A 26,421-nucleotide genomic window follows, 5' to 3' on the forward strand; every position below is an offset into this window, starting at 1 on the left:
CATCATAGCAATGCTTATGCCTTTGTGAAACAGAAATTAGCGATCTAGGCTGATTTTATAGCCAAGTTCATGTTGACTTGTACGTGTCTGTCAAGAGAGAGAAGAGCCTTTCACTTTAAGTTCGGTTGGTATGATCATTCATGAATTTTTTCTGTCCTTCAATTGATCTCGTGAGAACACATTTGATCAGCGCATAGCAAATGAAAAAAAGGTTCATCTTGGATTCTCTTCCTCGAGAAAAATATCTATCAATTGATCTGATGCATCACTATTTTAAGGTCGTTTGACACTTAACCAACAATATCACAACAATATGTATATCCTAGAAAATAATTTATTAACAAAAAACGACTTGTTTGCAGTTCAATTATTTGTATGGCTGGTGAGAAACTGACAATCAAATATAAGCAGTAGGATTGAGTGCAAGTCACATTGGAAAAAGATATATAAAGAACTATATAATGAGACCAAGATTCTTTATAACTTGCACCAACAGTGCCACCGATGGCCAGAGCATTTTTTGGATTGTCAACCAAACAAGCTCCTACACCAACTTGATTATAGGACTCTCGGAGGACCTTACAATTCATCACGAACAATTCTGTCCTTAGTGGTTGATTTAAGCTGATGTTCAAGAAGGTAAGTCGTGGCTAACGATGCATGTAAAGCAACACCATATGGAAGTGCATCTTCATTGACTCTGTAGAAAGGGGAGTGCCCTGACACAAATTGTCCTTTAGTTTCATCAACCATTCCAAGTAAGTAGAAGTACCCAGGAAAAGCCTCGGCAAAGAATGAGAAATCTTCTGTGCCCATCGTAGGTTTCTTTTCAATGATCTTGTCGGTACCCAGCATCTGTCCAGCTACGTTTCGGAAATGTTCATGCAAAGCCTTATTATTTACTGTCACCGGATAAAACGGCCTATTATTGGTATCGAAGTCAACTGTTGCATTGCACCTTTGTACAGCAGCTTGTCGTGTGATAACCTGTTGATTGTGAAACGCCCTTCAACAATCATATGGTGCGTTGGGCATTCAAATTCAAATACTAATAGTAAAGATATACCTCTACGAGTCTCTGTTTAAGTTGCGAGAAACTTTCTTTTGAGAATGCCCTGAAAGTTCCACCGATGGTGACAGAGTCAGGTATAACATTAAATGCACCGCCACCTTTGAACTTTGCGACCGTAACAACCTGCAAAATCATGAGTCTTTGAGGTAATTGATAGATAAGTTGTTAGGGCAAAATTAAGACCTTGAAGAGCGAACAAGGTATGGTGCTATTTGAACTTGTCATTTTTTTATCAGAAGGATGCAGAAGGAGGAGAATGAGTAAGACAATTTTTCACAAAAGAAATTGCGCTCTAAAATCTTTCGCTCTTTACATGCCATAAATCTTACTATTAGCCTTGTACTTGAACATGAAAAATGCAGATGAATACATTTTTTTTTTTTTTAACAAGTGGTACTATTCCATATAACACTTCTGCATGGATCCAAGAAATTGTGCAGATAAGATGGATGTGCAATTATTAATGACTAGACGAGATTGGAATTCACATTCAAGTATGCACACATCGAGGATACAATAAGAGAAGATCGCTTGAGATGGTTTGGTCATGTTCAACGCGAACCTCCAGATGCACCGGTCCACAGTGGCGGAGCCACATGCACCCACCCCTTCGCCAACACTGTGTAAATATTTAAAAAGAACTTTTTTAGGTATATATGCTATGTGTTGAACCCCCTTATATTTACTTTTTTCGTCGTACATTTTTGTATTTTGACTTTTATGTATATATACTATGTGTTAAAATTTAATTTTACATTTTCCTTTAGTAAAAAGCTAGCCGGTCCGTGTGTGTAAAATCATAGTTAGTGAAGGTGTTAAAGAAGGACGAGGTAGACCTAAAATCACATGTAAGTCAATTGTCTCGAAGGACTTATAATTTCTTGGGATCCATGCAGATTTAGCGAAAGATAGGACACAATGAAAGAAAAAGTTCTATATATATGATACCTATTAGTTGAGAATATGTTCTAGACATGTTAGCACTTTTATTGTAGGTCGTTTGCTTTCTAGGAGTGGTTTAGCCTTTCGGAGTTCTATACATTTAGAAAACATAGTGAACTTGAAGTCCTTTTTCTTTGTATTTGCATATAATATTGGTTTTAGATGAGTTTAAATGGAGTAACATGAGTAATAAGGATTCACATAGCCAACCTAACTTGTTTGGTATTGATGTGTAGCAGCTGTTGTTACTATCCCATATATTAAAATGCACTGTAGATGTTCAATCTACAAAACGGAAGGCATCCCTCTGCCTGAAAAACAGTACCTTTTGCTAAATGGGAAACAGAACTTTCACACATTGCCTGTCAAAGTGTATACAAGTAAAATTTTTATGCTGGCAATAATGATGGGAAAGGAATTATAAACTTTCTTCAAATCAACAGCAATAAGAGCGTATAAATAAGCTGCATAAATTTGCACGACTGCTAGAGTAGAGGGAGAGAGAGCACCTGTGAATCCAAGGGATCTGCTTCCCGCGAAACAAGATGTTGCAAACTAACTATAATGTTGGAAGCTGCTAATATTGGATCTATAGTGTGCTGAGGAATTGCTGCATGACCGCCTTTCCCCTTTATTACTGCCTCAAAGAAGCCACTTCCAGCCATGATAGGGCCGGAACTAGCGGTAACAGTGCCAATAGGAGAAGTGGCTGAAATATGCAGACCAAAAATGGCATCAACATTATCAAATATCCCGGATTCAAGCATTTTCTTTGCTCCTCCACCTCCTTCCTCAGCTGGCTGAAAAACCAAAAGAATAGTTCCCTGCCATCAAAAAGTTGTGTCAGTCCCCCACTCCCAACTCAATTACTACTTTTCCGAACGAAGTTATACAGACAAGTTAGGGGTGGCCTCCGTGGCGGACAAAATGAGGGAAGAGAGACTGAGGTGGTTCGGGCATGTGAAGAGGAGGTGCACGGAGGCACCAGTAAGGAGGCGTGAGAGTTTGACTATAGCAGGTTTTAGGAGAGGTAGAGGCAGACCAAATAAGAACTGTTTTTTTGGTGGGGGGAGGTGAACATACAGGACAACACATCTCCAGCTTATTGAGGACATGACCCTAGATAGGAAGGTTTAGATGTCGAGGATTAGGGTAGGAGTGTAGTGTTTGAGCTACTATTGGATCAATGGGAGCTCAAGAACAAAGAAAAGAAAATTAGGAAAAACTGGATAATAAAACTTGATTCACTATTCAATGCCTTGCAATTACACAGTACTAGGTCCTTATACTACTAGGACGAGACAACTAACAAATCTAACGACTTGTACTACCTATGCTACGGGTCAACATCTTAGTGGGCCAACACTGAGGGACTTAATTGAAATGCCAGAAACATAGAGGAAAATACTAAAACTAAGACTAGCAGCTAATAACTTCCAAATAGAGGAGTTGGGCGGCCCAACACTGCAATTGATTCACATAACCCGAATAAGCCCAAATGTCACGACTTAATCATGACAAGGAGCAGGCGTATGTTGTAGAACTTTTATGAGAGAAAGGCAGAAGCTAGTCTCCTCTTCTCATCTTCTCTTTATTTAGCTGTCTTACCTAGTATTCACATAGTATCTTATTCTTCATTTTTACTACTACCTGTTGCTTCGAGTGCTTTGTTTATCTTGTTACTTTGTTGCCATAATTTTCTTTTCTATCCTTCTTTGATTATATTTCTTTTGAGCCAAGGGTCTTAGAAACAACCTCTCTACCCCACAAAATTAGGGCAAGGTCTGGGCACATCTTACCCTCCCGGACTCCACTTGTGGAATTACACTGGGTATATTAGTGTTGTTGATCCAACCGTTTAATCCTTGACACACCACTAATATCTTTACAACAAGCTAGAAGAGCATTATTTCCTATGGTCTAAGTGTTCCGATAAACCAAGGAGTTCTTGGTCCACTTAAATCAGTTTGAAATGCCATAGCAACAATAGGACCAAATCAATTGAATGAGAAATTTAAGGGCCCGATTATGGTGGTGAGTCGATAAAATCATGAGCTGCCAAACCCGTTTAGGTTTGGGCGGGTTAATGACCAACTTCTTTTATTAACTCAACCCCTTCTGCCCCCCCACCAATTCAGGCCATCAAAAAATTGGGCTGATATGCAGCCCAAATTAACCCATGAATAACTTTGTCTAAATATTTCAGAACACATTTTCTAATTTGATATGTTAAATATAGCCACAATAAAACAAAAAAAAAAGGTTTTATTAGGTACTTAAACAAATAATAAGAAATCAAACAAAGAATTTAAAACTTAGTAAACGTTGGGCGGGTTAGGTTATGATCCGGATTTTAGCGCATTTCAGCCCAACCCATTTCAACCCAAGTAACTTTTTGACCCGCCCAGTTATTAACTTAGCCCATTTTGACACGCCCAATTTCAGCCCAACCCGCCCATTTGACACCCCTAGGACCAGATCAATTGAATGAAGAATTTAAGGGCCATAATGACCCTTCTAAACAGCACAGTCATTATCTACAACTTTTACTATATTTCAGAAAGTATAAGGTAATTGAGAGCAACTAGTGATTTTTTGTCGATCGAGCAGCTACCCCTAATTCTACTATAAACTTGTACGGCTAACTATATTATTGCAAAATAAGGAAATACGCGACAATTCGGCACCAACTATATGGAGGTGTAAGAGGACCAACTCAAAATCGTGAGGATCCAAGTTCCCTGTATAGCCAGAAACTATTTCACTCCTCTACAACCTTTTCTTTAAGTCCTGGTTCTACAATAATTGCCACTCCATTCCAATTTTAATTTATTTATTCCACAATACCATAATTTATAACTGGTGTTACCTATCTCTCTAGCCTTTTGCCATTCCATTCCTATTTTCAACTCTCTTAGTTTAGAGAAAATAAATAAAAAAGACATGTCACTCGTAAGTCCAAACAACATCTTTCGTTTTAGGTAAGCACAACTAGTGACCCCTTACCCCGTTTTAGTCTTTTAAGCACACAAACAATTCTGTCTTAAAAACTCACCCACTGAACTTATGTAACATATCCCCAAGAACATGACATAAACAGATAATATACAACAAAATTTCTGATATAACATAATATCAAAATCCTTTTGTAGAGAAGATACACAACACATTAGGATGGTCAATCCGTAGAGTTTCCATGAAAAGAAAAAGAGTCTAGTGGGGCTCGGCAAACGAGCACAACTTCAAGAGTCTCTCATGTCAAACTAATCACTCTCTCCGTTGAAGCAAGGGGTACTACAAAATTTATAACTTGTTATCTGGCTACTCACTGGTAGTTTTGATAAAAGAACATACCACAAAAGGATGAATCAAATATTGATATGTGTAGGAGGCATTTCTCAGACAGTTAGGTCAGATGGAAATCAACATCAAGGAGTGATCATTCTTTAAAAGTGCATACATCTAAGGAAAAAAATGTCTAATTGTTTCCTAGTCACAGGCGAAGCTACAATTTTGAGTTATGGGTTCTAGGTTCTAGAAAGACAATTTACTTGGTTTTGATAAATTATTTATACGTATTAAGTGGATATTTTAACAATAATACAGGGTCTAGGCCAAAACTACAGGGTTTTGCCGAACCTGTAAACAGAAATATAGCTCTGCCCCTTTTCCAAGTAACCAGATTCCATTACTCAGGTGGTCACTCAACTATCCGAAATTAGCTACTAAAGTCAGGATTCTTTTGTGTTTAACATAAATTATCTAGTTAAGTGACTTTTTTGTTACAAATAAAATAAACACGACTTTACTAGATAATTTCGGATAGTTGAGTGACCATTTGAGTAATGGACTCCAAGTAAGCACCACTATATAAACAGAAAACAGGGCAAAAACAATACTAAAAATATTTTCCTTTCTGGTCCACAACACTAATGACACCAGAATTAGCCAGCCAATAGAACAGTGACATAAATTCTTGAATCCAAGCTAAGGAAGAGAACTGCAATATGAACCTGCAAATCATCGTGCTGCTCCTGAAGAATCTTAGCAGCACCCAAAAGCATAGCAACATGTGCGTCGTGTCCACATGAATGCATCTTGCCCGGAATTTTACTCTTGTGCTCCCATTCCACTTCCTCCTGGACCAATCAACACAAATAATTACATGTTAAGAGTTTTACATCTACAATTTCTCCCTACTCACCAACCCCCCTCCTAAAAAAAAAAAAAAAAAAGTAAATTACACAATTTGCCGGTCAGGGAAAAATATTACATTCGCTAGCCAAATATGCAAAAAATATACACTATCTTTTTTTTTTTTTTTGACAATAACAAAAAATATACACTATCAAAAATGTATATTTTATGTATATTATACATTAATATACAAAAAATTATACATTTGTTGGCTATTACTTTGGTGGCAGCTATTTATGTCAATTCTCCAAATAAAAAAAGGCATACCATTACAAAATTCCACGTCAAATTATCAGTAAATACAATAAGGTAGTACCTCACATTATAATTTGCCTGGACTATCTGATATTGACAAGAATATTACGACAATTACACTTCAATCCCCACCAATTTAGGGTCAGCTATATAAATCCTCAGAGACCATGTCGTTCCATTTAAGCTTATCTCACGCCAATATAATTGCAAAACAAAAATGAAAAGTACTAACATGACAAAAACATTGACAAAAAGGAATACAATAACATTTGGAATCAATCGCCAACAAGTTTGGGTTGGCTATATGAATCCTAACAGACCATGATGTCCAATTTAAGCTCATTCGAGACCAATATAATGCAAAATAAAGCAAAGATAAAAAGTACTAACATTACTAAAACAGTGACAAGAAAGGAATACAACACCAATTACGCCTCAATCTCCACCAAGTTAAGGTCATGTCTATGAATCCTCACAGACCATGTCGCTCCATTTAAGCTAATCTCAAACCATTATAATGCAAAATAAAAATAAAGATAAAAAGTACTAACATTACTAAAACAGTGACAAGAAAGGATTACAATAACATTTACGCCTCAATCTCCAACAAGTTAAGGTCCGCTATATGAATCCTCACAGACCATGTCGTTTCATTTAAGCTCATCTCAGGCCAATATGATTCCAAAATAAAAATAAAAAGTACTAACATGACTAAAACATTGACAAGAAAGGAATACAACAACAATTACGCCTCAATTTCCAACAAGTTAGGGTCGGCTATATGAATCCTCACAGACCATGTCATTCTTTTTAAGCTCATCGCAGGCCAATATATTTGCAAAATAAAACAAAAAATACTTAGATGACTAAAACATTGACAAGAAAGGAATACAACAACAGTTACGCCTTAATCTCCAACAAGTTAGCGTCCGCTATATGAATCCTCACAAACCATGTCGCTCCATTAAGCTCATCTCGTACCAATATAATTGCAAAAATAAAAAAAAGTTCTAACATGAGAAAAAGAACCACAAAAAGGAATACAACAACAATTATGCCTCAATCTCCATTATATGAATCCTCACATACCATGTCGCTCCATTTAAGCTCATCTCAGGAAAATATATACTAACATGACTAAAACATTTGACAAGAAAGGAATATATGTACATATTTAGAAATGCACATAAACCTACTCCTTCCGACTCAAATTATTTGTCGTGTTTCTCTTTTACACGCCTCTTGAGAAAACATTACTAAGGAGAGTTTTTTTTTTTTAAAACTATTTTATCCTCATTTATGTCTTAAGATATAATATCTCTTCATTGAATATTACTCTACTTATGTGTCATCCCCCATAATTGAGGTGCTTATAGTCTTCAAGAACAATCACTACTAAGGGTAAAATGGGAAACATAATAAATTTTGTTTTGAACTTCTATAACGACAAATAATTTGAGACAACTATTTTTAGAAATCAAGGCAAATAATTGGTAAAAGAACCTGTATAGGAAGAGCATCCATATCAGCTCTTAGAGCAACAAAAGGTGGTTTTCCAGTCCCAATAAAACCAACAACACCAGTAACAGCAACAGGATACTTATAAGAAATTCCCATTTTATCAAGTTCATTTCTAATAAGTTTACTAGTCTCAAATTCCTCAAAACCCAACTCAGGATTTTCATGTATAGTCCTCCTAATTTTCACCATCCAATCAAAAAGTCCAGGACTTTTTGCAATATTCAAGAAATGGGTTGAACTATTTTTCACCTCCTCTAAATTCAAGAATGAATCAGGTAAGATGGGTGTTGCTAAAACTGTGTATAGAGTGAAAAAGACAAGAACCAATTTCAAGAAACCCATTGAAAGAAAATGAGCTCTTTTGTGGTTACTGTTTGTGTGTTGGAAAAAAGAATAGAATTTTTGCCCCTTTTATTTGCAGTTTTGTGAATTGAGAATCAGAATCTAGGCATAAAGTTAAAAAGTCAAGGTGATGATTGTAGAGGATATTGGGACAAAAAGACTCCTCAAGTCTTGGATGAACACAAAGTTTAAAACTTAGATAATTTTTTTTATATGTAAGTTGAATATATGTAAAATATCAAAATTATACTCCTTCAGTTTCAAATTATTTATTACTTTTTATTACACGTCACTTCAGAAATATCATTTAGGAGAGGTATTTGACTAACTTTTACCTTTATTCATATCTAAGTTATAATCTATTTACTCCATTTATGTGGCATATCCATTAATGACAAAATTCTAAGGGTAAGATGGGAAAAAAAAATTGTGCCTGAACTTTTAAAACGACAACTATTTTTAATAACCGCGATACATAATTTGAGATAGATGGAGTACTTTTAAATGAGTGGTCGACAAGAGTTACGCCTCTTTTCTCATAAAAAGAAATATTTCTATCATGTGAGTCTGAACGAGTTATGACTTTTTCTTTCGGTTTTCCATGCACTGTCTAGTATCCGTCTTGGCGTCCAACTAATTCAAATTCGCACTGCGTAAGATCCAGGAAAGTGTTTCCTTACAGGATCTTTCTTCATATCTGCGGCGCGAACATGAAAGCTCTGATTAAGGATGGAGGGACCCTATCCCTCACGAAAACTCTTGTTGTTCAGCGGATCATGTCATAAAAGTTAAATTTGAGATTTTAAGATTAAATGGTTTAAAAAACATGTCATTCTTTTTAGAATAAATTAAAATAGGAAGTAAGTCACATAAATGGGACATAAGCAGTATAGATTTACACAACTAACTCTAACGTTAGAACTTACTTATACCCGATGTTCATAAAAATCAAATAATTTAATCTAATAATTAAAATGCGAATACATATCCATTAATCATCAGTGATTATCGTGTGATTTCGAGACACGAATCTTGTATTTATTGTACTATAGTCTCATAACGTGATTCAACAGTGTGTTCTATCAAGAAAGATTCTAGTAATTTTTATAGCACGTGTGTTTGTTGAATTATAATTGTGAGATTTTATGTGCAACTTTATAAATCCGCATTGTAAAGTCTACTTTAGAAGGTATTATTTAAACTAATTATTTAATTTTGTATAAATATGGTAAACATATCTCCAATCGGTTACAAAATAAAATAAAATGCCAACTCAGCCAATAGGCCTAATGAAACTCAAACCCAAATCTTATTATTTAGTGAAAATTCCCCCTTCTGTGTACCCTAACTCCTATAACTAAAATATATGTGACAAAAAATATGTTTATGCGATTATTCTTGATATTTTAATCGTTTCCTCTTGAGGATATTTCATATTATGCTAGAAAATCTATTTTCTTGAGTATTTTATACATAAAAATTTGATCTTTTTCACCTTTTTTGCATATAGGTTTAGTCACAAGAATAAAGAAGGGTAGATAGCTATTGCATTGTATTTGTGAAGATGTATAGGATTTTTGGGAAACTCAAAGAGGAACCTAATGTTCTTCCAGCACTTGAACAGTTAAACGAGGTAAAAATTAGTTTGTGCTATGTTCTATATTCATATGCAATTTAATCATTTATTCTGAGTTATGATATAATAGTTACTATTGGTAACATGTTTAGTTTGGTATATTTCTAAGTATTGATTATAGAGTTTAAATAATATCCACCGTGTAAGTAATCTTTACAACATCAGGCCATCTTTACTTGTTGTAGCATGTAATGTACTTATCTTATTTTCAAGAATTCAAATCCCACATTATAAAGAGAGTTACATGTACGTACGTATCCTTTGGATGACCTAACAGTTTAAAATATTATTTACACTGATGGTGTATAGAACTTAAACTCTTGATTATATTTTTAGTGGAAGGAAGATTTTTAACTTTGAAATCACTAGTGGATTTGGATGAAAGTGTACTTGCGATGGGCAGAATTTCTGTAATGGTGTGAAGATATGAATGGTATAAGGGATTCTGAGTTATGATATAATAGTTGCTATTGATAACATGTTTAGTTTGGTTTATTTCTAAGTATTGATTATAGAGTTTAAGTAATATCCACTGTCAGTGTAAGTAATCTTTACAGCATCAGGTCGTCTTTACACGTTGTAGCATGTAATATATCTTATTTTCTAGAATTCAAATCCCACATTACAAGGAGAGTTACATGTACATATCATATGACAGTTTAAAAAATTATTTACACTGATGGTGTATAAAACTTATACTCTTGATTATATTTTTAGTGGAAGGAAGATTTTTAACTTTGAGATGACTTGTGGATTTTGGATGAAAGTGTAATTGCGATGGGCAGGGTGTGAAGATATGAATAGTATAAGGGACTGATTCAGTATGTGAACTTTGTGCTGGAAACTTGTTGAAGTGTGTTTTTTTCTTCTTTAATTTTTTAATATTATTTTTCATCATGTATGGGTAGCTTTGTCGACCGAGACTAAGACAGATAGGAAGATCACCTAATGTCTTCTTTATTTTGTTTCTGAGATTAAACGTGTTGAAGTGGTTATGAGCTAACAATGTCAATTGCTTTTGCTTGGACCAAGATAAAATGAAATAATTGACAGAAAAATGGAAAGAGGGTCGGGCTATGTATGTGAAAGGATGCTCCTGTTGTCCCATTTTATGTGACGATATTGATAAAGCGTCTTATGCTTTGAGAATAATAAAAAATGGACAGTGTACAATTGGACCATAAAACACGAGTGAAATAGGCCCAACACACTGTTCGGAGTGGAATGCAAGTGGGAATCTATATCACGGAAAAGGATTTAACGGATTACAAGTTTTTATATTGATATAGTCCATGAAATTATGAAGTACTACAGTAATTGAAAAATTGGTTTGGTCGAGAAAACATATCATCGAAGTATAAAATTTACTACTAGTTTGTAAGAATTTGAATTCTTGAAAGTTGTCATAGTAGTAAACTTGTTATTTGGTTTTCTACTTCCAACTAATAAAATCTATTGTCTGATGGCTGTGTGAAGAGGTTCTTGTTGATTTTAACTAGGTATAAATGTCATCGATGTTGTTGTGAGGATATATTACTTAAAGGTCGCCCATCGCGAAAGAGTTTCCTCTTTACTGAGACTCTGAATCAGCAGACGCGGAGCTAGGATTTTGAATTTATGCGTTCTGAATTCTAAAATAACGCAGCTTACTGAGTTCTTGATATATTATTTACATATCAAGTGAATTTTTAGAATAGATACGGAATTTGAACCAAAATTGCAATTGCTTGAACTAGTACTGCTAGATGATAGAAATATTAAATATTTTAGGTGTCTTGGTATCTTGCATATAATTCTTTTATGCTCTTCTAACTTTGAAGTTACATATACAATCATGTCGTAACAGTTTGGTTAACTTGTCAGCTTTTGGAGATGATTCTTTAGTTTTACTTCATGTACGTTCTTCTGACTTTGTTTGAAGTTGGTGACATAGTTATGTTCTTCTCTCCTGCTAAATCACAGGCTTGTTGTTTCCATTAACCTGATAATTACTTTCAAGATTCCTCATTGATACTGTTTATGCTCACGGGTTCATTGTATTTCGATGATAGTATAGCTGAGAATTTGTTGATCCAGAAAGCGATATTAGACAACACAATGCAAGATGGTTCTCTGAATGTTCCTTATGAAGCTACATTTGCTTGCTTGTTTAAGCAAATAAAAAAATTAGTTCACTTGCTTATTTAGACTTTTGAAACAATTTTATATCGTGGGTCTGTTTTTGCATCGAAGTATTTGATATTTATTATTCTCCGGTTTCTTCCTCGTTTCTTTATGTTCTGTTACGTGGATGTTTCATTTATTCTAAGACGGCGCATGTATTTGAAGTTTTTGTTCTTAATCTGTTGTCTAGCACTTAGAGTATCTTGAGAAGAAGGAGAAAGTATTCCTGAAGAAGGTTTCTGAGGAGGTAGAAAAGGCCAAACAGTTTACAAGAGCTAAGAACAAGAGAGGTATGGATGAGTTGTTTCCTTGATTTTTAATATTTCCAGGTTCCCATAAGTATTCCCGGTTATGAAGCTTGAACTTTGTAATACATACTAACTGCTCACAAGTAGTGGTGGATCCAGAATTTGAAGTTTATGGATTCTTATAATGACCTCAAGTTAATAAACAATAATAATTGAATTCACAATCAAATATCTGCAGATATTCAGTAGATTTCGTAACACATATACAAGATGCACTTAAAATTTCTGGTTCATGAACCCCTAGGTCGCCCTTGCTCACGAGTATATTTTATTTCCAGCTAGATAGTCATATACTGGTTATTTACATTACACTCGAGCAGTGGGGAACCAGTATCTTTCACTAAGATAATTCAAAATATAAAGAGGTAAACACGCGAAGATGCTAAGGGGATTCAACATCTATTGTAAATACATAAAGGATAATTTTGGCCTTGTATCTAGCAATGTAGTACTGCAGTACAGTCAAAGCTCTCCATAACAACGTTTTTTGTCCGGATACTTTTTGGTTGCTATAGTGAAATCCCATTACAGATAACATATAATATAACATACCATAACATGAAAAATCGGTTCCAAAAGAAACTCGACTGTTGTAGTAAAATATAGTTATAGAGAAGTCTGACTGTATAAGCATTCTGACTTTTTTATATATTGAAAATTTCTCGCCTTCTTTCGAGGTAAAGAGAAATTATAATTATCTTCTTCTTTTTTTTTTTTTTTGGTTTTGTTTTTGCAGCGGCTATTCAATGTTTGAAGCGGAAGAGGATGTATGAACAGGAAATTGAGAATCTTGGCAGTTACCAGCTTCGCATTCACGATCAGGTTTCTTTTTTATTAGCGACCTTTTCGTGTTGTGCTACGTAAAACTATTTGTCATACATCAATTACTTGTCGAATTTTCATGTGTAGATGATAACGCTAGAAGGTGCTAAAGCTACAACTGAAACTGTTGAGGCTTTGAGAACTGCAGCAGCTGCAATGAAAGGAATACATAAAGCAATGTAAGTGACTAACTTACGTCCTTCCTCTTTGTGACTGGTCCAATTACCCGGAGAATAGTTTTTATTCGTACAATTCCTCGACCTAATTTATTAAAGCTGTTAGGTGTAGCCTAGTTATCAATGAAGTTAGAATCATGAGGTTTTAAGTTCAAATCCCATTAAGGCAAAATGACTAGGTGATTTCTACTATTTGTCCGAGTTTGGGTAGATAGAGTTCGAGGCGGATTCGCATTTAAATTTTATGGGTTCAATCTTAAGATTTTTAGCATTGAACCCATTATATTTTAAAGTTAGGGGTTCATATCTACTATTTATTGTAATTTTAATAATTTTTTACATATAAATTTAAGCTTCGCGTCGGAAGTTTGGGGTTCAATTGAACCCCTACCTTAGTCGAGCTATATACGCCTCGGCCCAAGTGACCGATCTACACTTGTCTTTGGTGGGGAGGTAACAGATATTGTGGAAATAGTCGAAAGCTTATCTCGGCACGGCTAAAAAAGCATCTCGGCATAACTCAACTCTTCTCTGAATGGTTGTCGCAATCGCTTGAACCTCTTTCTCTGCTATCATCTTTTATTCTTGTCCAAAACTAAGTCAAATGAAGAAATGCGATTCTATTACATTACTTTTATATTACATGAAGGTTTATTTTTCCTCTGTTATGAACACTATCAAATCCCTTGCTCCTAATACATCTATTTTACAGGAAAATCGATGATGTGGACAAGACGATGGACGAAATAAACGAACAAACTGAGAACATTAAACAAATACAGGATGCTTTGGCCACTCCTATTGGTGCAGCAGCTGACTTTGATGAGGTTCCTCGGCTATTTCTGATTATCATCCTCTATTTGCTATGTTGCTCGGACTCTTCAAAAATGACAATGTGTGCGTGTCGGATCCTCCAAAAATAGTGCATTTTTGGATGATCCGATACAGGTGCGGCTATATTTTTAGAGAGTCCGAACAACATAGTCTATTTGTATTCTTTGGTGGACTTTTGATATTATGCACTTAGACGTGGCAAAATCAACCAATTATTTCCTTAGTGACCTGCCAGCTTGCCCAAGTTTAAACGGAGTGGGTTATGGACCTGTATGTTGACGTGACTCAATGGATTGAACTCGAAATTACCATAAAATTATTGGATCGAAAATTATTGGATCGAACGAGTCAATATAGTGCAACCCCCCATATCAAAATCCAACCCAAACAGACAAAATCAAATTTGGAGATTAAGAATTATGTAAATTTACATTATATTGACTCATTTCTATCCAATAACTTAAAGAGAATTACATTAACTTTCACATCCTTTTTTTTAAAAAGCAAAATAACAAAGGAGGGGAAGCTGGATCATGTTGGTGGGTTGAGTTATGCCCCTTTCTGTCCCATCTTGATCGGGTCCACCATGTCTTTGAAAAATTGTCACTGTCACAGAGTTTTCAAATTCTATTTCACCTATTAAATTTGAAGCTCTATGACCTTGGTCATTTTTCAATCACATGGGTTGAAAAGTGGTTTCCTGGCGCTATTTCATCTTGTTAGCCCAATCCATTTTGGCCCTAGCAAACTTTGGGTGGATTGGATCATGACCAGTTTATTGATTTGAACCGTATCGACCTGTCCGAGATAAATTCAACCCGCGCATTTGCCACCTCTAATTCCCGTTTCATCATGTTGTTCTGGTAGGATGAATTGCAAGCAGAACTTGAAGAATTGGAAAGTGCTGAATTGGAAGAGCAACTACTTCAACCAGAAACTACAGCCCCTGCTGCAGTAGAAAAGCAACCTGCTCGCCCGATTCCTCGAATTCGCACTGCTGAAGATGATGAACTTGCTGCTTTACAAGCAGAGATGGCTCTTTAAACTTAACACCTTCTCATGTTTAAGTTGGAATTACATTGAGCTTTAAAGTGAAATGGAATTTGAAACTCCATGACAGTAACTATTTTTCAAAGACAAGGTCGAAAAGTAACTATACTGGTTGCTTTCTCATATCTTTGATATATCTGCATGGGTCATTGTGTACATAGATGTGTTGCAGAAAATGGAGATTTCCATGAACATTGCCATACCATTATGCAAATAAAAAAGTTTATGTTCACTCCCTTTTTATTTTGTTTTCATTTAGCTGAAAGGATATTTATGAGATGCCGTATTTGTCTGCACAATGTGTTGATTAATGAGGCAATTAGCAGGCATGCCCTTATTGCACAGGGGTGGTCTTTGTTTTCATGCCTTCTGTTTTTATTTAGTGATGTTGTTTCAGCGAAAATTTTAAATTTAAAAAAAAAAAAATCGCAAGGACATTTTTGAGATGCCGCATTTGTTTCCACAACATGTTGATTAATATTAGCATGGCCCCTACGCAAGGTAGACAATGCACAAATCAATAAATGGCCAGGTTGACAAAAATAAAAAAAATATCTGGTGAATCACTGAAGAATAGTTTTCATCTGTTTGTGTCTTTGCAATTTTTTTTGTTGGTACAAATATTTCATATTTACGACAAAATTTATGATAAGTGGTCCACTTGATGCAGCAAGGAATTCTGCCTAATTTCACTAATTTGTGGGAAGATACTAAAATGTTATGTAGGAATTCTCTAAACTAGGTTGGGCTTAATAAATAACTCATTGACTATAATTTCTCATCTCTGTAGTAGGTTGCATTAATAAAGAACTCTTTGACTATAATTTCTCATCGCTGTAGTAGGTTGCATTAATAAAGAACTCTGACTATAATTTCTAGTATGGATACCTCTTTGCCCTAGTCATTGCAAGGAGGGGCGGAGCTACAGTTATTCAGAGGAATCAATTAATGCTACTTCACCAGAACATTACATTAGGTAAATAGCTCTTTAATCCCTTTGTGTGTTTACTTCCAGTTCCTTATATTATGAATCCGCTTAAAGAAAATTATGATTCCACTTAATTTCTTTGTGTGTTTACATTTTTATATTATGATTCCGACAGTAATTGCAAGCATTGGGTAAAAAAGAACATAAAAACATATGCAATGAAAGAGAGGGAAGATTTAAAGAATTTCTACTTAATCATTGAATGAAGAAAGAGAGAATTTCAACCTCCATAAGAATACAAGAGAATGAAATTTTAAAACATGATCAATTCATGCCTACCATTATAAAATGAAGGGATCACAACCAGAAGAAAAGGGGAAAAAAATAGATAGAAAAGCAGCAATGGAAGCTGTACACATTGCTCAGTGAAGCATATAAGTGATTGCCAAAGCAACCAGCATGAGCACATACGCTATACCTTGGTCAATTGCAACTCCTGCAAAAATCAAACCCATAATACACCACATTAATTATTTACACCAAGCTAGCTTTCAAAAAAGACTATTGTACTAATAAGTTTCATTAAAAAGCGTAAAAAGCGTGCTCATATGCAAAAAGTCTATCAAAAAATAGAAAACTTAACTAAAAAACAGTTTTCTGGGAATGACACCCAATCTTTTATACATAAAGAAATCTCATGAGGGAAACAATGCTATTAATATTTTACTTCATGATTTTAACATTTTTTGTGGTACACAATTTACAACTCCCCCCCCCACACACACACACAAAACCATCCTCCACCCCCATTTGAGTGGTGGGATGTGGAAGACTCAGCATTATACACAAGCCACAATGACCATCAAGAGGTGCGGAGGGATGGTCGAAGTTCTTGCATGCTTACCTAGACGTCTCAAGTTTGAGATCTGAGAATGGAGAACTTCATGGTGTCCCTTAATGGGCCTACCGGCGCAAGTCCATTCTCAGGTTTTGAACTAGACACTTCTGGTTAAGGATGCAAGAATTACATCCATGCTAGCGCACCTTCTTGGTGGGCGGCGTTTTATCCTTAATGGGCCTACCGATGTGAATCTAGATTAGTCGGTCAATAAACTTCGAATGCCAGATGGTTAAAAACAAAAAAAAATCTTGTACTCTTACCATACATAACTTAAGAAGTGGTACTACTGCTTATGAAACCTAGATCTATTTCTCAAATCAAGAATTGTTCATACATTATCAAATCTCAAATTAACAACTTTGGGGGGTTGAAGAGAGAACAAACCATCACTTGTAGGGGCAGGAGCAGGCGTAGGGACTTGAGCATTGATGGAAGGAACAGCCAATGCCATAACCAAACCAAAAATAGCCATTAAGCAGAGTCTCAAGACCTCCATTTTTCTTGTTTCTTGAGACCCTTTTTTTTTTTTTTTTTTTTCTCTCTACTATTTTGTATCTCTAAAAATGCCAAAGCTCTAAGATTTACTCCCAAAAAACTTGGTATATAAAAAGGAGGCGAGAGATGAAGGGCGTCCTCAATCCCTATTTGCCTTTATTTGAAAATGTGATTTGTAAAGGATCTCCACTCAGTATCCACTCTGTCAAATTAGATTTCTTCCCAATTTGAACAGGACTCAATAAAAACCAAAATAAAAAACTGTTCTTTAGCCGTTAATAAAGGACAGCTGTAAGGTTAAGATTCGCTGCACGTTATGAATACAGATAGTATTGAGTTGTATAGTGTAAAAAAAAAAAAAAGATTGTGGACCCCTTTCAATTAATGAAAATTCCTTCCCCCACTTGCCAGATGCCAACATGATTGCTTGTCCTTATATTTTTTTCCGTTTCTTCATTGTCACCTTATTTTTTTCAAAATTTAAAATGGAGTTGGTCGTTGCTTTTTTGACGTTTATGTAGCTAACCGTTGTTTGGTTAATGCAAATTGGGCACGTATCAATTATCTGGACTTTAATTCAACTGTTATCGCTAGTTTCGGTCTCAAATTGACAAATTCCGTTAATACGACAATATGTTTAGTTCAGCAATGAAATGACACTTATCTATCAAAAACGAATCACCAGATGGTTAAACCGAAAAGAGATAATGAAAAATTATAACTGAGGAATTATCAAGACAACAGTAAATTAACATAAGACTATGAATCTCATTTTATAACTCTATTTTCAACCTTATGTTCTGAAACCACCTGTTAAATAGAATTAGAAGAGAAATAATCTCAGATTTCTCCCCCAACTTTCTAAACGCAAAGAAAGAAAACAAAATAAAAAGCCTTTACTTTCACCACTTTTTTTCTGTCATTTTTTTTGCGCGGAATGTCCTTCAAAGGCACTGGTCTTTAATTTTTGCTCCTCAAATTGTTGGTCTTTACGCCCATTACCTAAAAACCCATGAATTCTGAATTCGAACCCTTGCTCAGTCAAAAATTAAAAAAAATCACAAAACAAAATTCGAACCTTATAAGGCAGAGTTTGGGCAAACGTCTGCCTTAAAGCAAAAGTTTATCTTAAGCCCTAACTTTTACCTAAATAAGCCTAATTTTGAGCAAAAGTTAAGCCTTAGGATAAAGGTTTGTCTTAAGGCCTAATTTTTGGTAAAAGTATGCTTTTAAAGCAAACCTGAAAGCCTAACTTTTGTCCGAATAGGCCTAATTTTGCTACAAAACTCTGCTTTGTGATTTATTTTTTTTAATTTTTATTTTTTTACTGAGCTAGTTCACACCTAGAACTTCGAGGTATTAAGGGAAAGGCAAAAATTAAAGACCAAAAATTTGAGGGATAAAAATGAAAGGCCAGTGCCTTAGAAGGACAATCGTGCAAATGACCGATTTTTCATTCCACTTCCCTCTTCCAGAATAAAAGTCCTGGACAAGTATTATATTCTGTGTGGCATAATATGTTTCGCTATATACAGCTTAGATGACAAACTTTCAACACAATTATTTGCCTCAATCAGAATAGAAGTCACAGATAGTGAGATAGCCCTGCTTTCACATCTATGGCTTGATAAAACAGTCAGATCTTTCACAGCATTAGCAGTAGGAAGGTAAAAGAAACAATCAGATCTTTCACAGCATTAGCAGTAGGAAGGTGAAAGAAACAATCAAATCTTTCACAGCATTAGCAGTAAGAAGGTAAAAGAATAACGACGATAATATGCGACACTATACTGCACCAACAAGGGCTAAAAAGATTTTCTCTTCGCTCAGGCTCAAATGTAGTCGACAAAACCTCCAGTATCCACAAGAAGTTTACTATATGGTCGCACATTAAAACATGGTAAAGTGAAAGCACTGGGGTAACGCTAATTAATATTATGGTTATTCAGCTACACAGGCTAAATGGACACATATGGACACTAGCTAAATGGTATCAGTGCATATTCGATTTTGACAACGCTTCTCAGATCATTCAAATTATTAAAGCAAGAACCAACTCCTATACCTCTGGAAAGAACAGACATAGCAAAAGGTAAAAGAACATAAGGAAAGCATATGTTGAACTGGCTTTCAGCCAAATTAAAGTTCACCCTCAGTAACAGCAAGAGGAACCACTGCCGGCAACTCCAAGTAGTCAAAGTCATCTGTTATTCCAGCCTGTCATAAGACGAGAGAAAAAACTAATTCAGCAAGGTAATGGAAAAGTTGCTAATAAACAGTGTATCTGCATTTGATTTGTTTCTTTCAATCATTCATTATTTGTCCTTTATTGGCCTTAGATTTCAGTCTGTAACACATAAACCCTTCAACTGAAAATATGCTCTTAACCTTAGCGCAAAAAAGTGATCCCTTTTCAACCAAAACTAGTCATTCCAATGGAGAAAGGCGATGTTGCCTATCTTCAAATCAAGTTCAAAAGCTCTTAAGAAGAAACAATGAAAAAACAAAACAGAAAAAGAGAGGGGTTATAGGGGGGATACGATTAGGTGTAAGGGTGACAAGGGCTGGCAGGAGAGATGTGATAGAAAGCTTTGAAGGCTTCTTTGGTCAATGTATAACTTTCTATGGAAAAACTCTTTTTTTTTTTTTCACAAAGTACAAGGATTTGATCTAATTTATTTTCCATACTTTTGAAATGCCTGATGGTGTTACATTAGTCAATAAGGTGGAGGGGCATACTGTGTACTGTATTCTAAAGTGAAGAGGAATCATGGTCGTAAAGTCAATATGAAATACAGTGAAATCTCCTTAACTCCCTAAATCTCTTTTGATATAGAAGAGGTGCATGATCTAGCAGCCGTTCATAATCCTATACAAACAAACTCGTGGCTTTTATGAAGGATTTTGCTTCCTACCTCATTGTATAGGTTATCAAGCTGCTCTTTTGCTTGAGGGAAGTTATTGGAACACCATTGCCTCAATGTGAAGATGTTATCTGTATAGCAAATGCACATGACCCTTAAGAAAGAGAGCAATAATGGAAGTATATAAGGTAATAACTAGATAATGCAGGAACAGCCAAACCTGTCCATCTATTAGCTGCTGAATGGGCAACTTCAATTGCCTTCTCTGCAAAAACAACTTCCCAAAGTCAGTAAACACAACACTTTGGTAGAGAGAAGCATATTGGTGCATGCAAATTGACAGCTTAATAATTAAAAATATTGTCTGGTAAATACTATTGGAGCCTAAAAAGAAAGAGCTCCTTACTCATTGCATCAATAGTAGCAGGATCATTGTCTGCATACTGTGCCAACTCTTCCTGAACAAGAAAATAATCTCACCTTAGTTTTTTAGCATAACAATGATAACCCATATGTATCTAAATATCATATTAATTTTGTAAGCTCCAAAGCACAAAAAGGCACGCCTAAACCTTAAGTTCATTATGTTTCTGTTGAATAGCTTTCAGCTCATTCAAGGCATCTTCTCGTTCATCCTAGTAAAGCCACAGAAGTGAAAAGTAGAAACAGTCTATTAGCTCAATTCATCCGTACAAAATTATGTTAAGATTAACCTAAAGGACCAACTAAAACTTGGTGTACTTACAGATTCTTCCCGTCCCTTTTTCAAAGCCTCGCGCTGTTCAAGAAGTTCAGCGTGCCGCTTTTTACTGGTCTGAAGATCAGTCTCAAGCTTTCTAGATACATTTCTCAGCTGTAGAATGAGCATCGTGTATGAAGCAGCTGAAAATAAAGATGAAAAGCATGTGCAAAGATTGATCCAACCACTTACTTGGTTCCCAGCACAACTAGGCAGACTCCAAAAGTATACCTGGAATTTTACTATTTATTAAACATATTTGAGATTGATTAAAAAAAATCGACATGCTTTAAGACTTTAGACTTGTGGAGGGGAAGCAGATGATGCTTTTATAGCACAAAAAACATAGATGAAAAACTTTACGCTTAGCAGCAGAAGATTAAAAAGATGATGCTGTTATAACACAATCCATATATTACTCACAGAAGTCCCTATCTTGTCTTTAAACACAAGATCATCGTCCACCAAAGTTTGGATAACATCTTTCACTGACTGGCTGATAACCCCTTTCTTAGGACCCGACTTTTCAAGTTCCTTAAGCTGAAATAACAAGGAGTTGGAGAAAGTATTACTAACTAGATCATAATGCAGGGACAGTTATACTATAAACAAATGAAGTGTGATTTGTCCCAAGTTGTAATTGAAAGATAAATTATCTGGTCTAAAATACCACAGGCCAGTGCCAAACAAGGAACCTTTCAGATATTTCAAAACTTTTGAGCTCTCTGGTAAAACATCTAACAGATCCCCATGCTTGGTTAGCATAATTGGTTAAAAGATTTAACAAACCCAAACTGACAAAGCCCTTAAATAGATACATGGTCCATTATGATTCTTCCATTCCATAAGTAATGTCACGGATGTAGCCACCCAAAATTCATGAGTATCTTGCTAATTACAAATATTAACGATGGATGATCTAATGCTTTTTTCACCATGGAACTCTTAAGAACACTGGTGCAAAGCATAATAGTTACAGAGACAATAGTCACACAACAGATACAGAAACAATAGTCAGGACAATGCTAAAGTTCTCCAGATGTAGCAAAATTTGATGATATAACTGGTTCCCAGAAAAAAATCTGTTGCTAAAACTGGCTAAGAGAAAGAAATGCAACTTAGGAATTAGTTCTTTCCCACACTTATGTGTCTGCAAGACATGCACAATGCTAAAACTGCTAGTTGAATTAAATGGCATTGATCTCCATTGTTATCCTGCACGATTTTATAGCAAAATTAAAGAGCTCCAGTTCTTTTGGGAACCAAAATAGCAACTAGTATACTTACAAGGAAGAAATCTTGTGAATCATAAAAGATCTGCAGCATTTTCTCTCGTTTCTCTTCCAATGAAAGACCTCTTTTCTTCGACTGTGTCACCAAAAAACAGGAATTGGATACCGAAAATCACAAAATGCATATGCATCTATGCTACATAGTTCAATCAAATTTAGGTGGTGATAGAATTTAGAGTTCAAAGTAGGCTTCTAGATCTAAAGGATTTACACCTTATATGTTCCAATGCCAAAATACTACATCCATGAAAATTAGTGAAAGCACATTAATGAAATTATCTATCCAAATACAGGAAAGTTAGAATATCTATCTCAGCATAATAGAGCTCCTCAATGTGGAACATTTTTTCCCCTTTCAGATAACCACTTGCATAAAAATTTGGAGAATAAATAAAAAAGAAAACAATCCACGCAACCACCAAACTAATTAAAATACAAAACATCGGCAGTGCAAGACAGATACTGAATTATAAGAGGAATAAGGCTCATCTTATATGAATCAGATAACGAAGAGAACAGCCTAATTAATGCTAAAGAAGTACTTCCTACACTGAATCTACTGTGTGAAACTATGTAACCCTATGTTTGTAATAGACAAACATACATACAAATATTTGTGTGTATTAAAAAATGATGTTAAACTGCAGTTTTACCTTAATCAGATCACAAAAAAAAGTTTATCAAAGTTATCTAGTCAAATACAGGATAGTTAGAATAGCCATCTCAGCATAATAAAGCTACACAATGTGGAACTTTTTGCTGTTTTCAAACAATTACTTGCATAAACCACAGCTACACATATTTAGTTTAAGACGAACAGCCAAAAAAGGATTACATAATAATTTGAAGAATAAATAAAATAAAATACAACCGATACACAGGGGCGGATCTACTTGGGGGCCAGGGTGTTCACCCGAACACCCTCGGCAAAAAATTACAGTGTATATATAGGGTAAATTTTTTGTGTTTATGTGCATATATTAACTTTTGAACACCCTCGGCAAAAAATTACAGTGTATATTTAGCTTCTTTTTTTTTCCAAACATCCTGAATGAAAATCCTGGATCCGCCACTGCCGATACAGCCACCTAACTAATTACAACACCAGCAGCGCGAGACATACTGAATTACAAGAGGACTAAGCCTCAGCTTATATGAATCAGATAACGAAGAGAACAGACTAATTCAGGCTACAGAAGCACTTCCTGCATTGAATCTAAGGCGTGAAAAAACGTAATTCTGTGTGTGTTCACAGATACAAACACATATGTGCATATTCAAATTGATACTCCACTAAACTGTGATATTTATTTCCACCAAAATATCTGAAAATTTGTAATGGAACAGGTGAATTTCATTTCAGGATTTTGGTACCGCGAAAATTAGATCCAGCAACGTATTTACAGTCATGCAAAGCAGTAAACACACACAGATCGACGAACGCAAATTGATAAGCTAGGTTTTATTAAAGAATACATAAATACTTGTATGTACAAATACAAACACATTTATGTGTATTCAAAACTGATGTTAAGCTGTGATATTTACCTAAATCAAAATGCAAAAACAATTTAACAAAATAAATGCAAGCACATATAATTGTATTCAAAAGATGACATTAAACTGCAATATTTTCCTAAATCGAAGCGCAAAAAGAAAAAATTAACAAAACAAAATACATCTATTACTGAAATAGTTCATACAAAGGATTAAAAAATTTGTAATTTCGATACCGTGGAAATTAGATACTGTATTATAAGAGAACTAAACCTCATCTTATATTAATCAAATAACGAAGAGAATAAGCTAATTAAGGCTACAAAAACACTTCCTACACTGAATCTAACGCGTAAAATACATAATTCTCTGTTAGATACAAACATATACTTACCTGAATCGACGCAAAAAAAAAAATATATATATATATACATCTATTACCGAGATATCTGTAATGTAAACGGTAAATTTGGACTTAGGATTTCAATACAGTGAAAATTCGAAAAGCAGCAATATAGAAAATGCTTACCATTTCGAATTAGCGATAATTAGCAGTTAGCTTTGTTGTAGTGATTAAGCTGAATGGAGATGATAAGAAGCGTATTGAAGAAGACTCTAGAAGATATTTTGAAAATGCTTTTTGATTTGGCGGGAATATTTGGCACTGGAAAATATTTATATATACCCGGTTTATGTAACGAGCTACTGCCTGAGTGTCATTTGACTAGGCACGGAGTTTAAGAAAATAAATTAAAATTTGTAGTTCAAAATAAGTTTAGATAAATGTATGGCTGTAAATCATCTCGTACAATTAAATTGTTTCTAAATATAGAAAGGTGATGCTTTTTTTTTGCCAGATTACAAATGAGATAGAGAGAGTAATAATAATAAGGGTTCATTTGGTTGTGGACTTGTGGTATTGAAGAAATTGATCGCAACATAAACTTTTGCATAAGATAATATTGTGATTAGTTGGACGCATAAGAAAAAGATTCGTCTTATAATTAATATAGTATCTGCTTGGTGGTATTAGATAATACTCGTATTAATTCTGCGATAACCTATGTATTAGTTTAGATCAAACTACTACTGCAACAACAACCATAACATACTAGTATAATTCCACAAGTGCGGTCTAAGCAGGGTAGGATGTACGCAGACCTTTACTCCTATCATTGGGTGGTAGGGAGGTCATTTCTGAAAGACCTTCGGCTCAAAAGAAAGGAAAACAAAAGATTATGAATTGGACGCAAATACAAAAAATACGACGGCAAATAGCAAGATACAAGCAAATGCGCAATAGTAACACACGTCGAAAAATAAGAAGTTACGTGATTACTAAATAATACTACTAATAAGGGTACGTGGAGAGGAGGATAGCCCTACCTCACCCAGCTAAAGTGCGACGCCACTCGGCTACCTGATATTATAATCCTCGACCTCCATACTTTCTTATATATAGGTCATGCCCCAAGTAAGTTGAAGTTGTGTTATGTCCTGTCTAACTACCTCCCCCATTTCTTTTTTGGCCTAAATATACCTCCCTTAACTCCGGCGATAGCCAACCTCTCATACTTCCTTACTGGAGCATCCGCATATCTCCTTTTCACATGTCCGAACTATGTCAGCCACGTAGTTTAAACTATTTAACGATAAAAAAAAAAATACCATTTTATAAGTAGTAAATAATTCTTCATATTTAATTTTTGCATAAACAATATATGCATTATAAATCCCACGTCACTAGCGAATCAAACGACACAATAATTTTTTCATAGAATTTGGGCTCTATTGTACCTTATTTCGATAATCAATCACGCAGAGGTGGAGGCAGCGTAAGCGGATGATATCACGGTCCAAGTTCCTAGCACATATCATTCGGTTTGACCCAATAGACCTCGGCGTTGTTTTTTGAGCCATGCCATCAGCGAACTAAACAATGCGTGTATCATGTGAATTTGCGTCACTTTCCTTTCTCATTTTGACTAGGGATTCACCTAAATATCATATTTACCCCTTCTTCAACAGCTTATTAGTTAGAAATTTGCTAGTTCTTCTATGTGACTTGTTCTCATCAGCCCACCTCCTTTATGGGGTCACAGAGGATGTGTGACAATGTGAATTTAAATTGTAGTCTCTTGACACTTATTTATTTCATTAACACCGTAAATAGAAGATGTGTTCATATATATATATATATATATATATAGTTAGAATATATAGTTCTTCTATGTGACTTGTTCTCATCAGCCCACCTCCTTTATGGGGTCACAGAGGATGTGTGACAATGTGAATTTAAATTGTAGTCTCTTGACACTGATATATATATATATATATATATATATATATTCAACATTCATGTTTTCTTTCATTATAGGGTCAAGAAA

At 35.0% G+C, this 26,421-nt stretch overlaps 3 protein-coding genes and 1 long non-coding RNA gene across 4 annotated transcripts; 1 reads left to right on the forward strand and 3 right to left on the reverse strand.

The window, feature by feature from the left end:
- Positions 1 to 556: 556 nt before the first annotated feature.
- On the reverse strand, positions 557 to 8,337 carry LOC132030940 (IAA-amino acid hydrolase ILR1-like 4). The gene is made up of 5 exons (XM_059420746.1): positions 7,970 to 8,337; positions 6,028 to 6,153; positions 2,524 to 2,838; positions 1,067 to 1,195; positions 557 to 987 (listed from the first exon to the last, which is right to left on the reverse strand). The coding sequence occupies exons 1-5, from the start codon at positions 8,327 to 8,329 to the stop codon at positions 580 to 582; spliced, it is 1,338 nt and encodes a 445-aa protein (XP_059276729.1). The 5' UTR covers positions 8,330 to 8,337; the 3' UTR covers positions 557 to 579.
- A 1,506-nt stretch (positions 8,338 to 9,843) lies between these two features.
- On the forward strand, positions 9,844 to 15,661 carry LOC132029240 (vacuolar protein sorting-associated protein 32 homolog 2-like). The gene is made up of 6 exons (XM_059418555.1): positions 9,844 to 9,962; positions 12,319 to 12,418; positions 13,173 to 13,258; positions 13,346 to 13,437; positions 14,147 to 14,261; positions 15,136 to 15,661. Exons 1-6 carry the CDS (start codon positions 9,894 to 9,896, stop codon positions 15,310 to 15,312), a joined length of 639 nt encoding a protein of 212 aa, XP_059274538.1. The 5' UTR covers positions 9,844 to 9,893; the 3' UTR covers positions 15,313 to 15,661.
- Positions 15,662 to 16,481: 820 nt separating this feature from the next.
- LOC132030943 (uncharacterized) lies at positions 16,482 to 18,058 on the reverse strand. Its single transcript, XR_009408139.1, has 2 exons — positions 17,532 to 18,058; positions 16,482 to 16,742 (listed from the first exon to the last, which is right to left on the reverse strand). It is a non-coding gene; the product is annotated as an uncharacterized LOC132030943 (long non-coding RNA).
- A 1,484-nt stretch (positions 18,059 to 19,542) lies between these two features.
- On the reverse strand, positions 19,543 to 24,707 carry LOC132030944 (meiotic nuclear division protein 1 homolog). Its single transcript, XM_059420748.1, has 10 exons — positions 24,564 to 24,707; positions 22,533 to 22,613; positions 21,669 to 21,785; positions 21,438 to 21,476; positions 21,252 to 21,359; positions 21,079 to 21,141; positions 20,913 to 20,964; positions 20,727 to 20,771; positions 20,558 to 20,637; positions 19,543 to 19,859 (listed from the first exon to the last, which is right to left on the reverse strand). Exons 1-10 carry the CDS (start codon positions 24,564 to 24,566, stop codon positions 19,782 to 19,784), a joined length of 666 nt encoding a protein of 221 aa, XP_059276731.1. The 5' UTR covers positions 24,567 to 24,707; the 3' UTR covers positions 19,543 to 19,781.
- Positions 24,708 to 26,421: the final 1,714 nt, after the last annotated feature.

This window comes from Lycium ferocissimum, chromosome 9, assembly GCF_029784015.1.
Source record: "Lycium ferocissimum isolate CSIRO_LF1 chromosome 9, AGI_CSIRO_Lferr_CH_V1, whole genome shotgun sequence".
Taxonomy (NCBI): domain Eukaryota; kingdom Viridiplantae; phylum Streptophyta; class Magnoliopsida; order Solanales; family Solanaceae; genus Lycium; species Lycium ferocissimum.

Excerpts from the sequence above, each read along its gene's own strand:
- LOC132030944 (XM_059420748.1), bottom strand. Across the intron at positions 21,786-22,532 it reads ATTCACAAGATTTCTTCCTT|CTTAAGGAACTTGAAAAGTC; the intron begins GTAAGTATACTA and ends TTGTTATTTCAG. Across the intron at positions 21,360-21,437 it reads CTAGTTGTGCTGGGAACCAA|CTGAGAAATGTATCTAGAAA; the intron begins GTAAGTGGTTGG and ends CTCATTCTACAG.
- LOC132030940 (XM_059420746.1), bottom strand. The coding sequence starts at position 8,329 with ATGGGTTTCTTGAAATTGGTTCTTGTCTTTTTCACTCTATACACAGTT. Across the intron at positions 6,154-7,969 it reads TGGATGCTCTTCCTATACAG|GAGGAAGTGGAATGGGAGCA; the intron begins GTTCTTTTACCA and ends TGATTGGTCCAG. Across the intron at positions 2,839-6,027 it reads AGCAGCACGATGATTTGCAG|GGAACTATTCTTTTGGTTTT; the intron begins GTTCATATTGCA and ends TTTTGATGGCAG.
- LOC132029240 (XM_059418555.1), top strand. The coding sequence starts at position 9,894 with ATGTATAGGATTTTTGGGAAACTCAAAGAGGAACCTAATGTTCTTCCA. Across the intron at positions 13,438-14,146 it reads AAAGGAATACATAAAGCAAT|GAAAATCGATGATGTGGACA; the intron begins GTAAGTGACTAA and ends TCTATTTTACAG. Across the intron at positions 14,262-15,135 it reads CAGCAGCTGACTTTGATGAG|GATGAATTGCAAGCAGAACT; the intron begins GTTCCTCGGCTA and ends TTGTTCTGGTAG.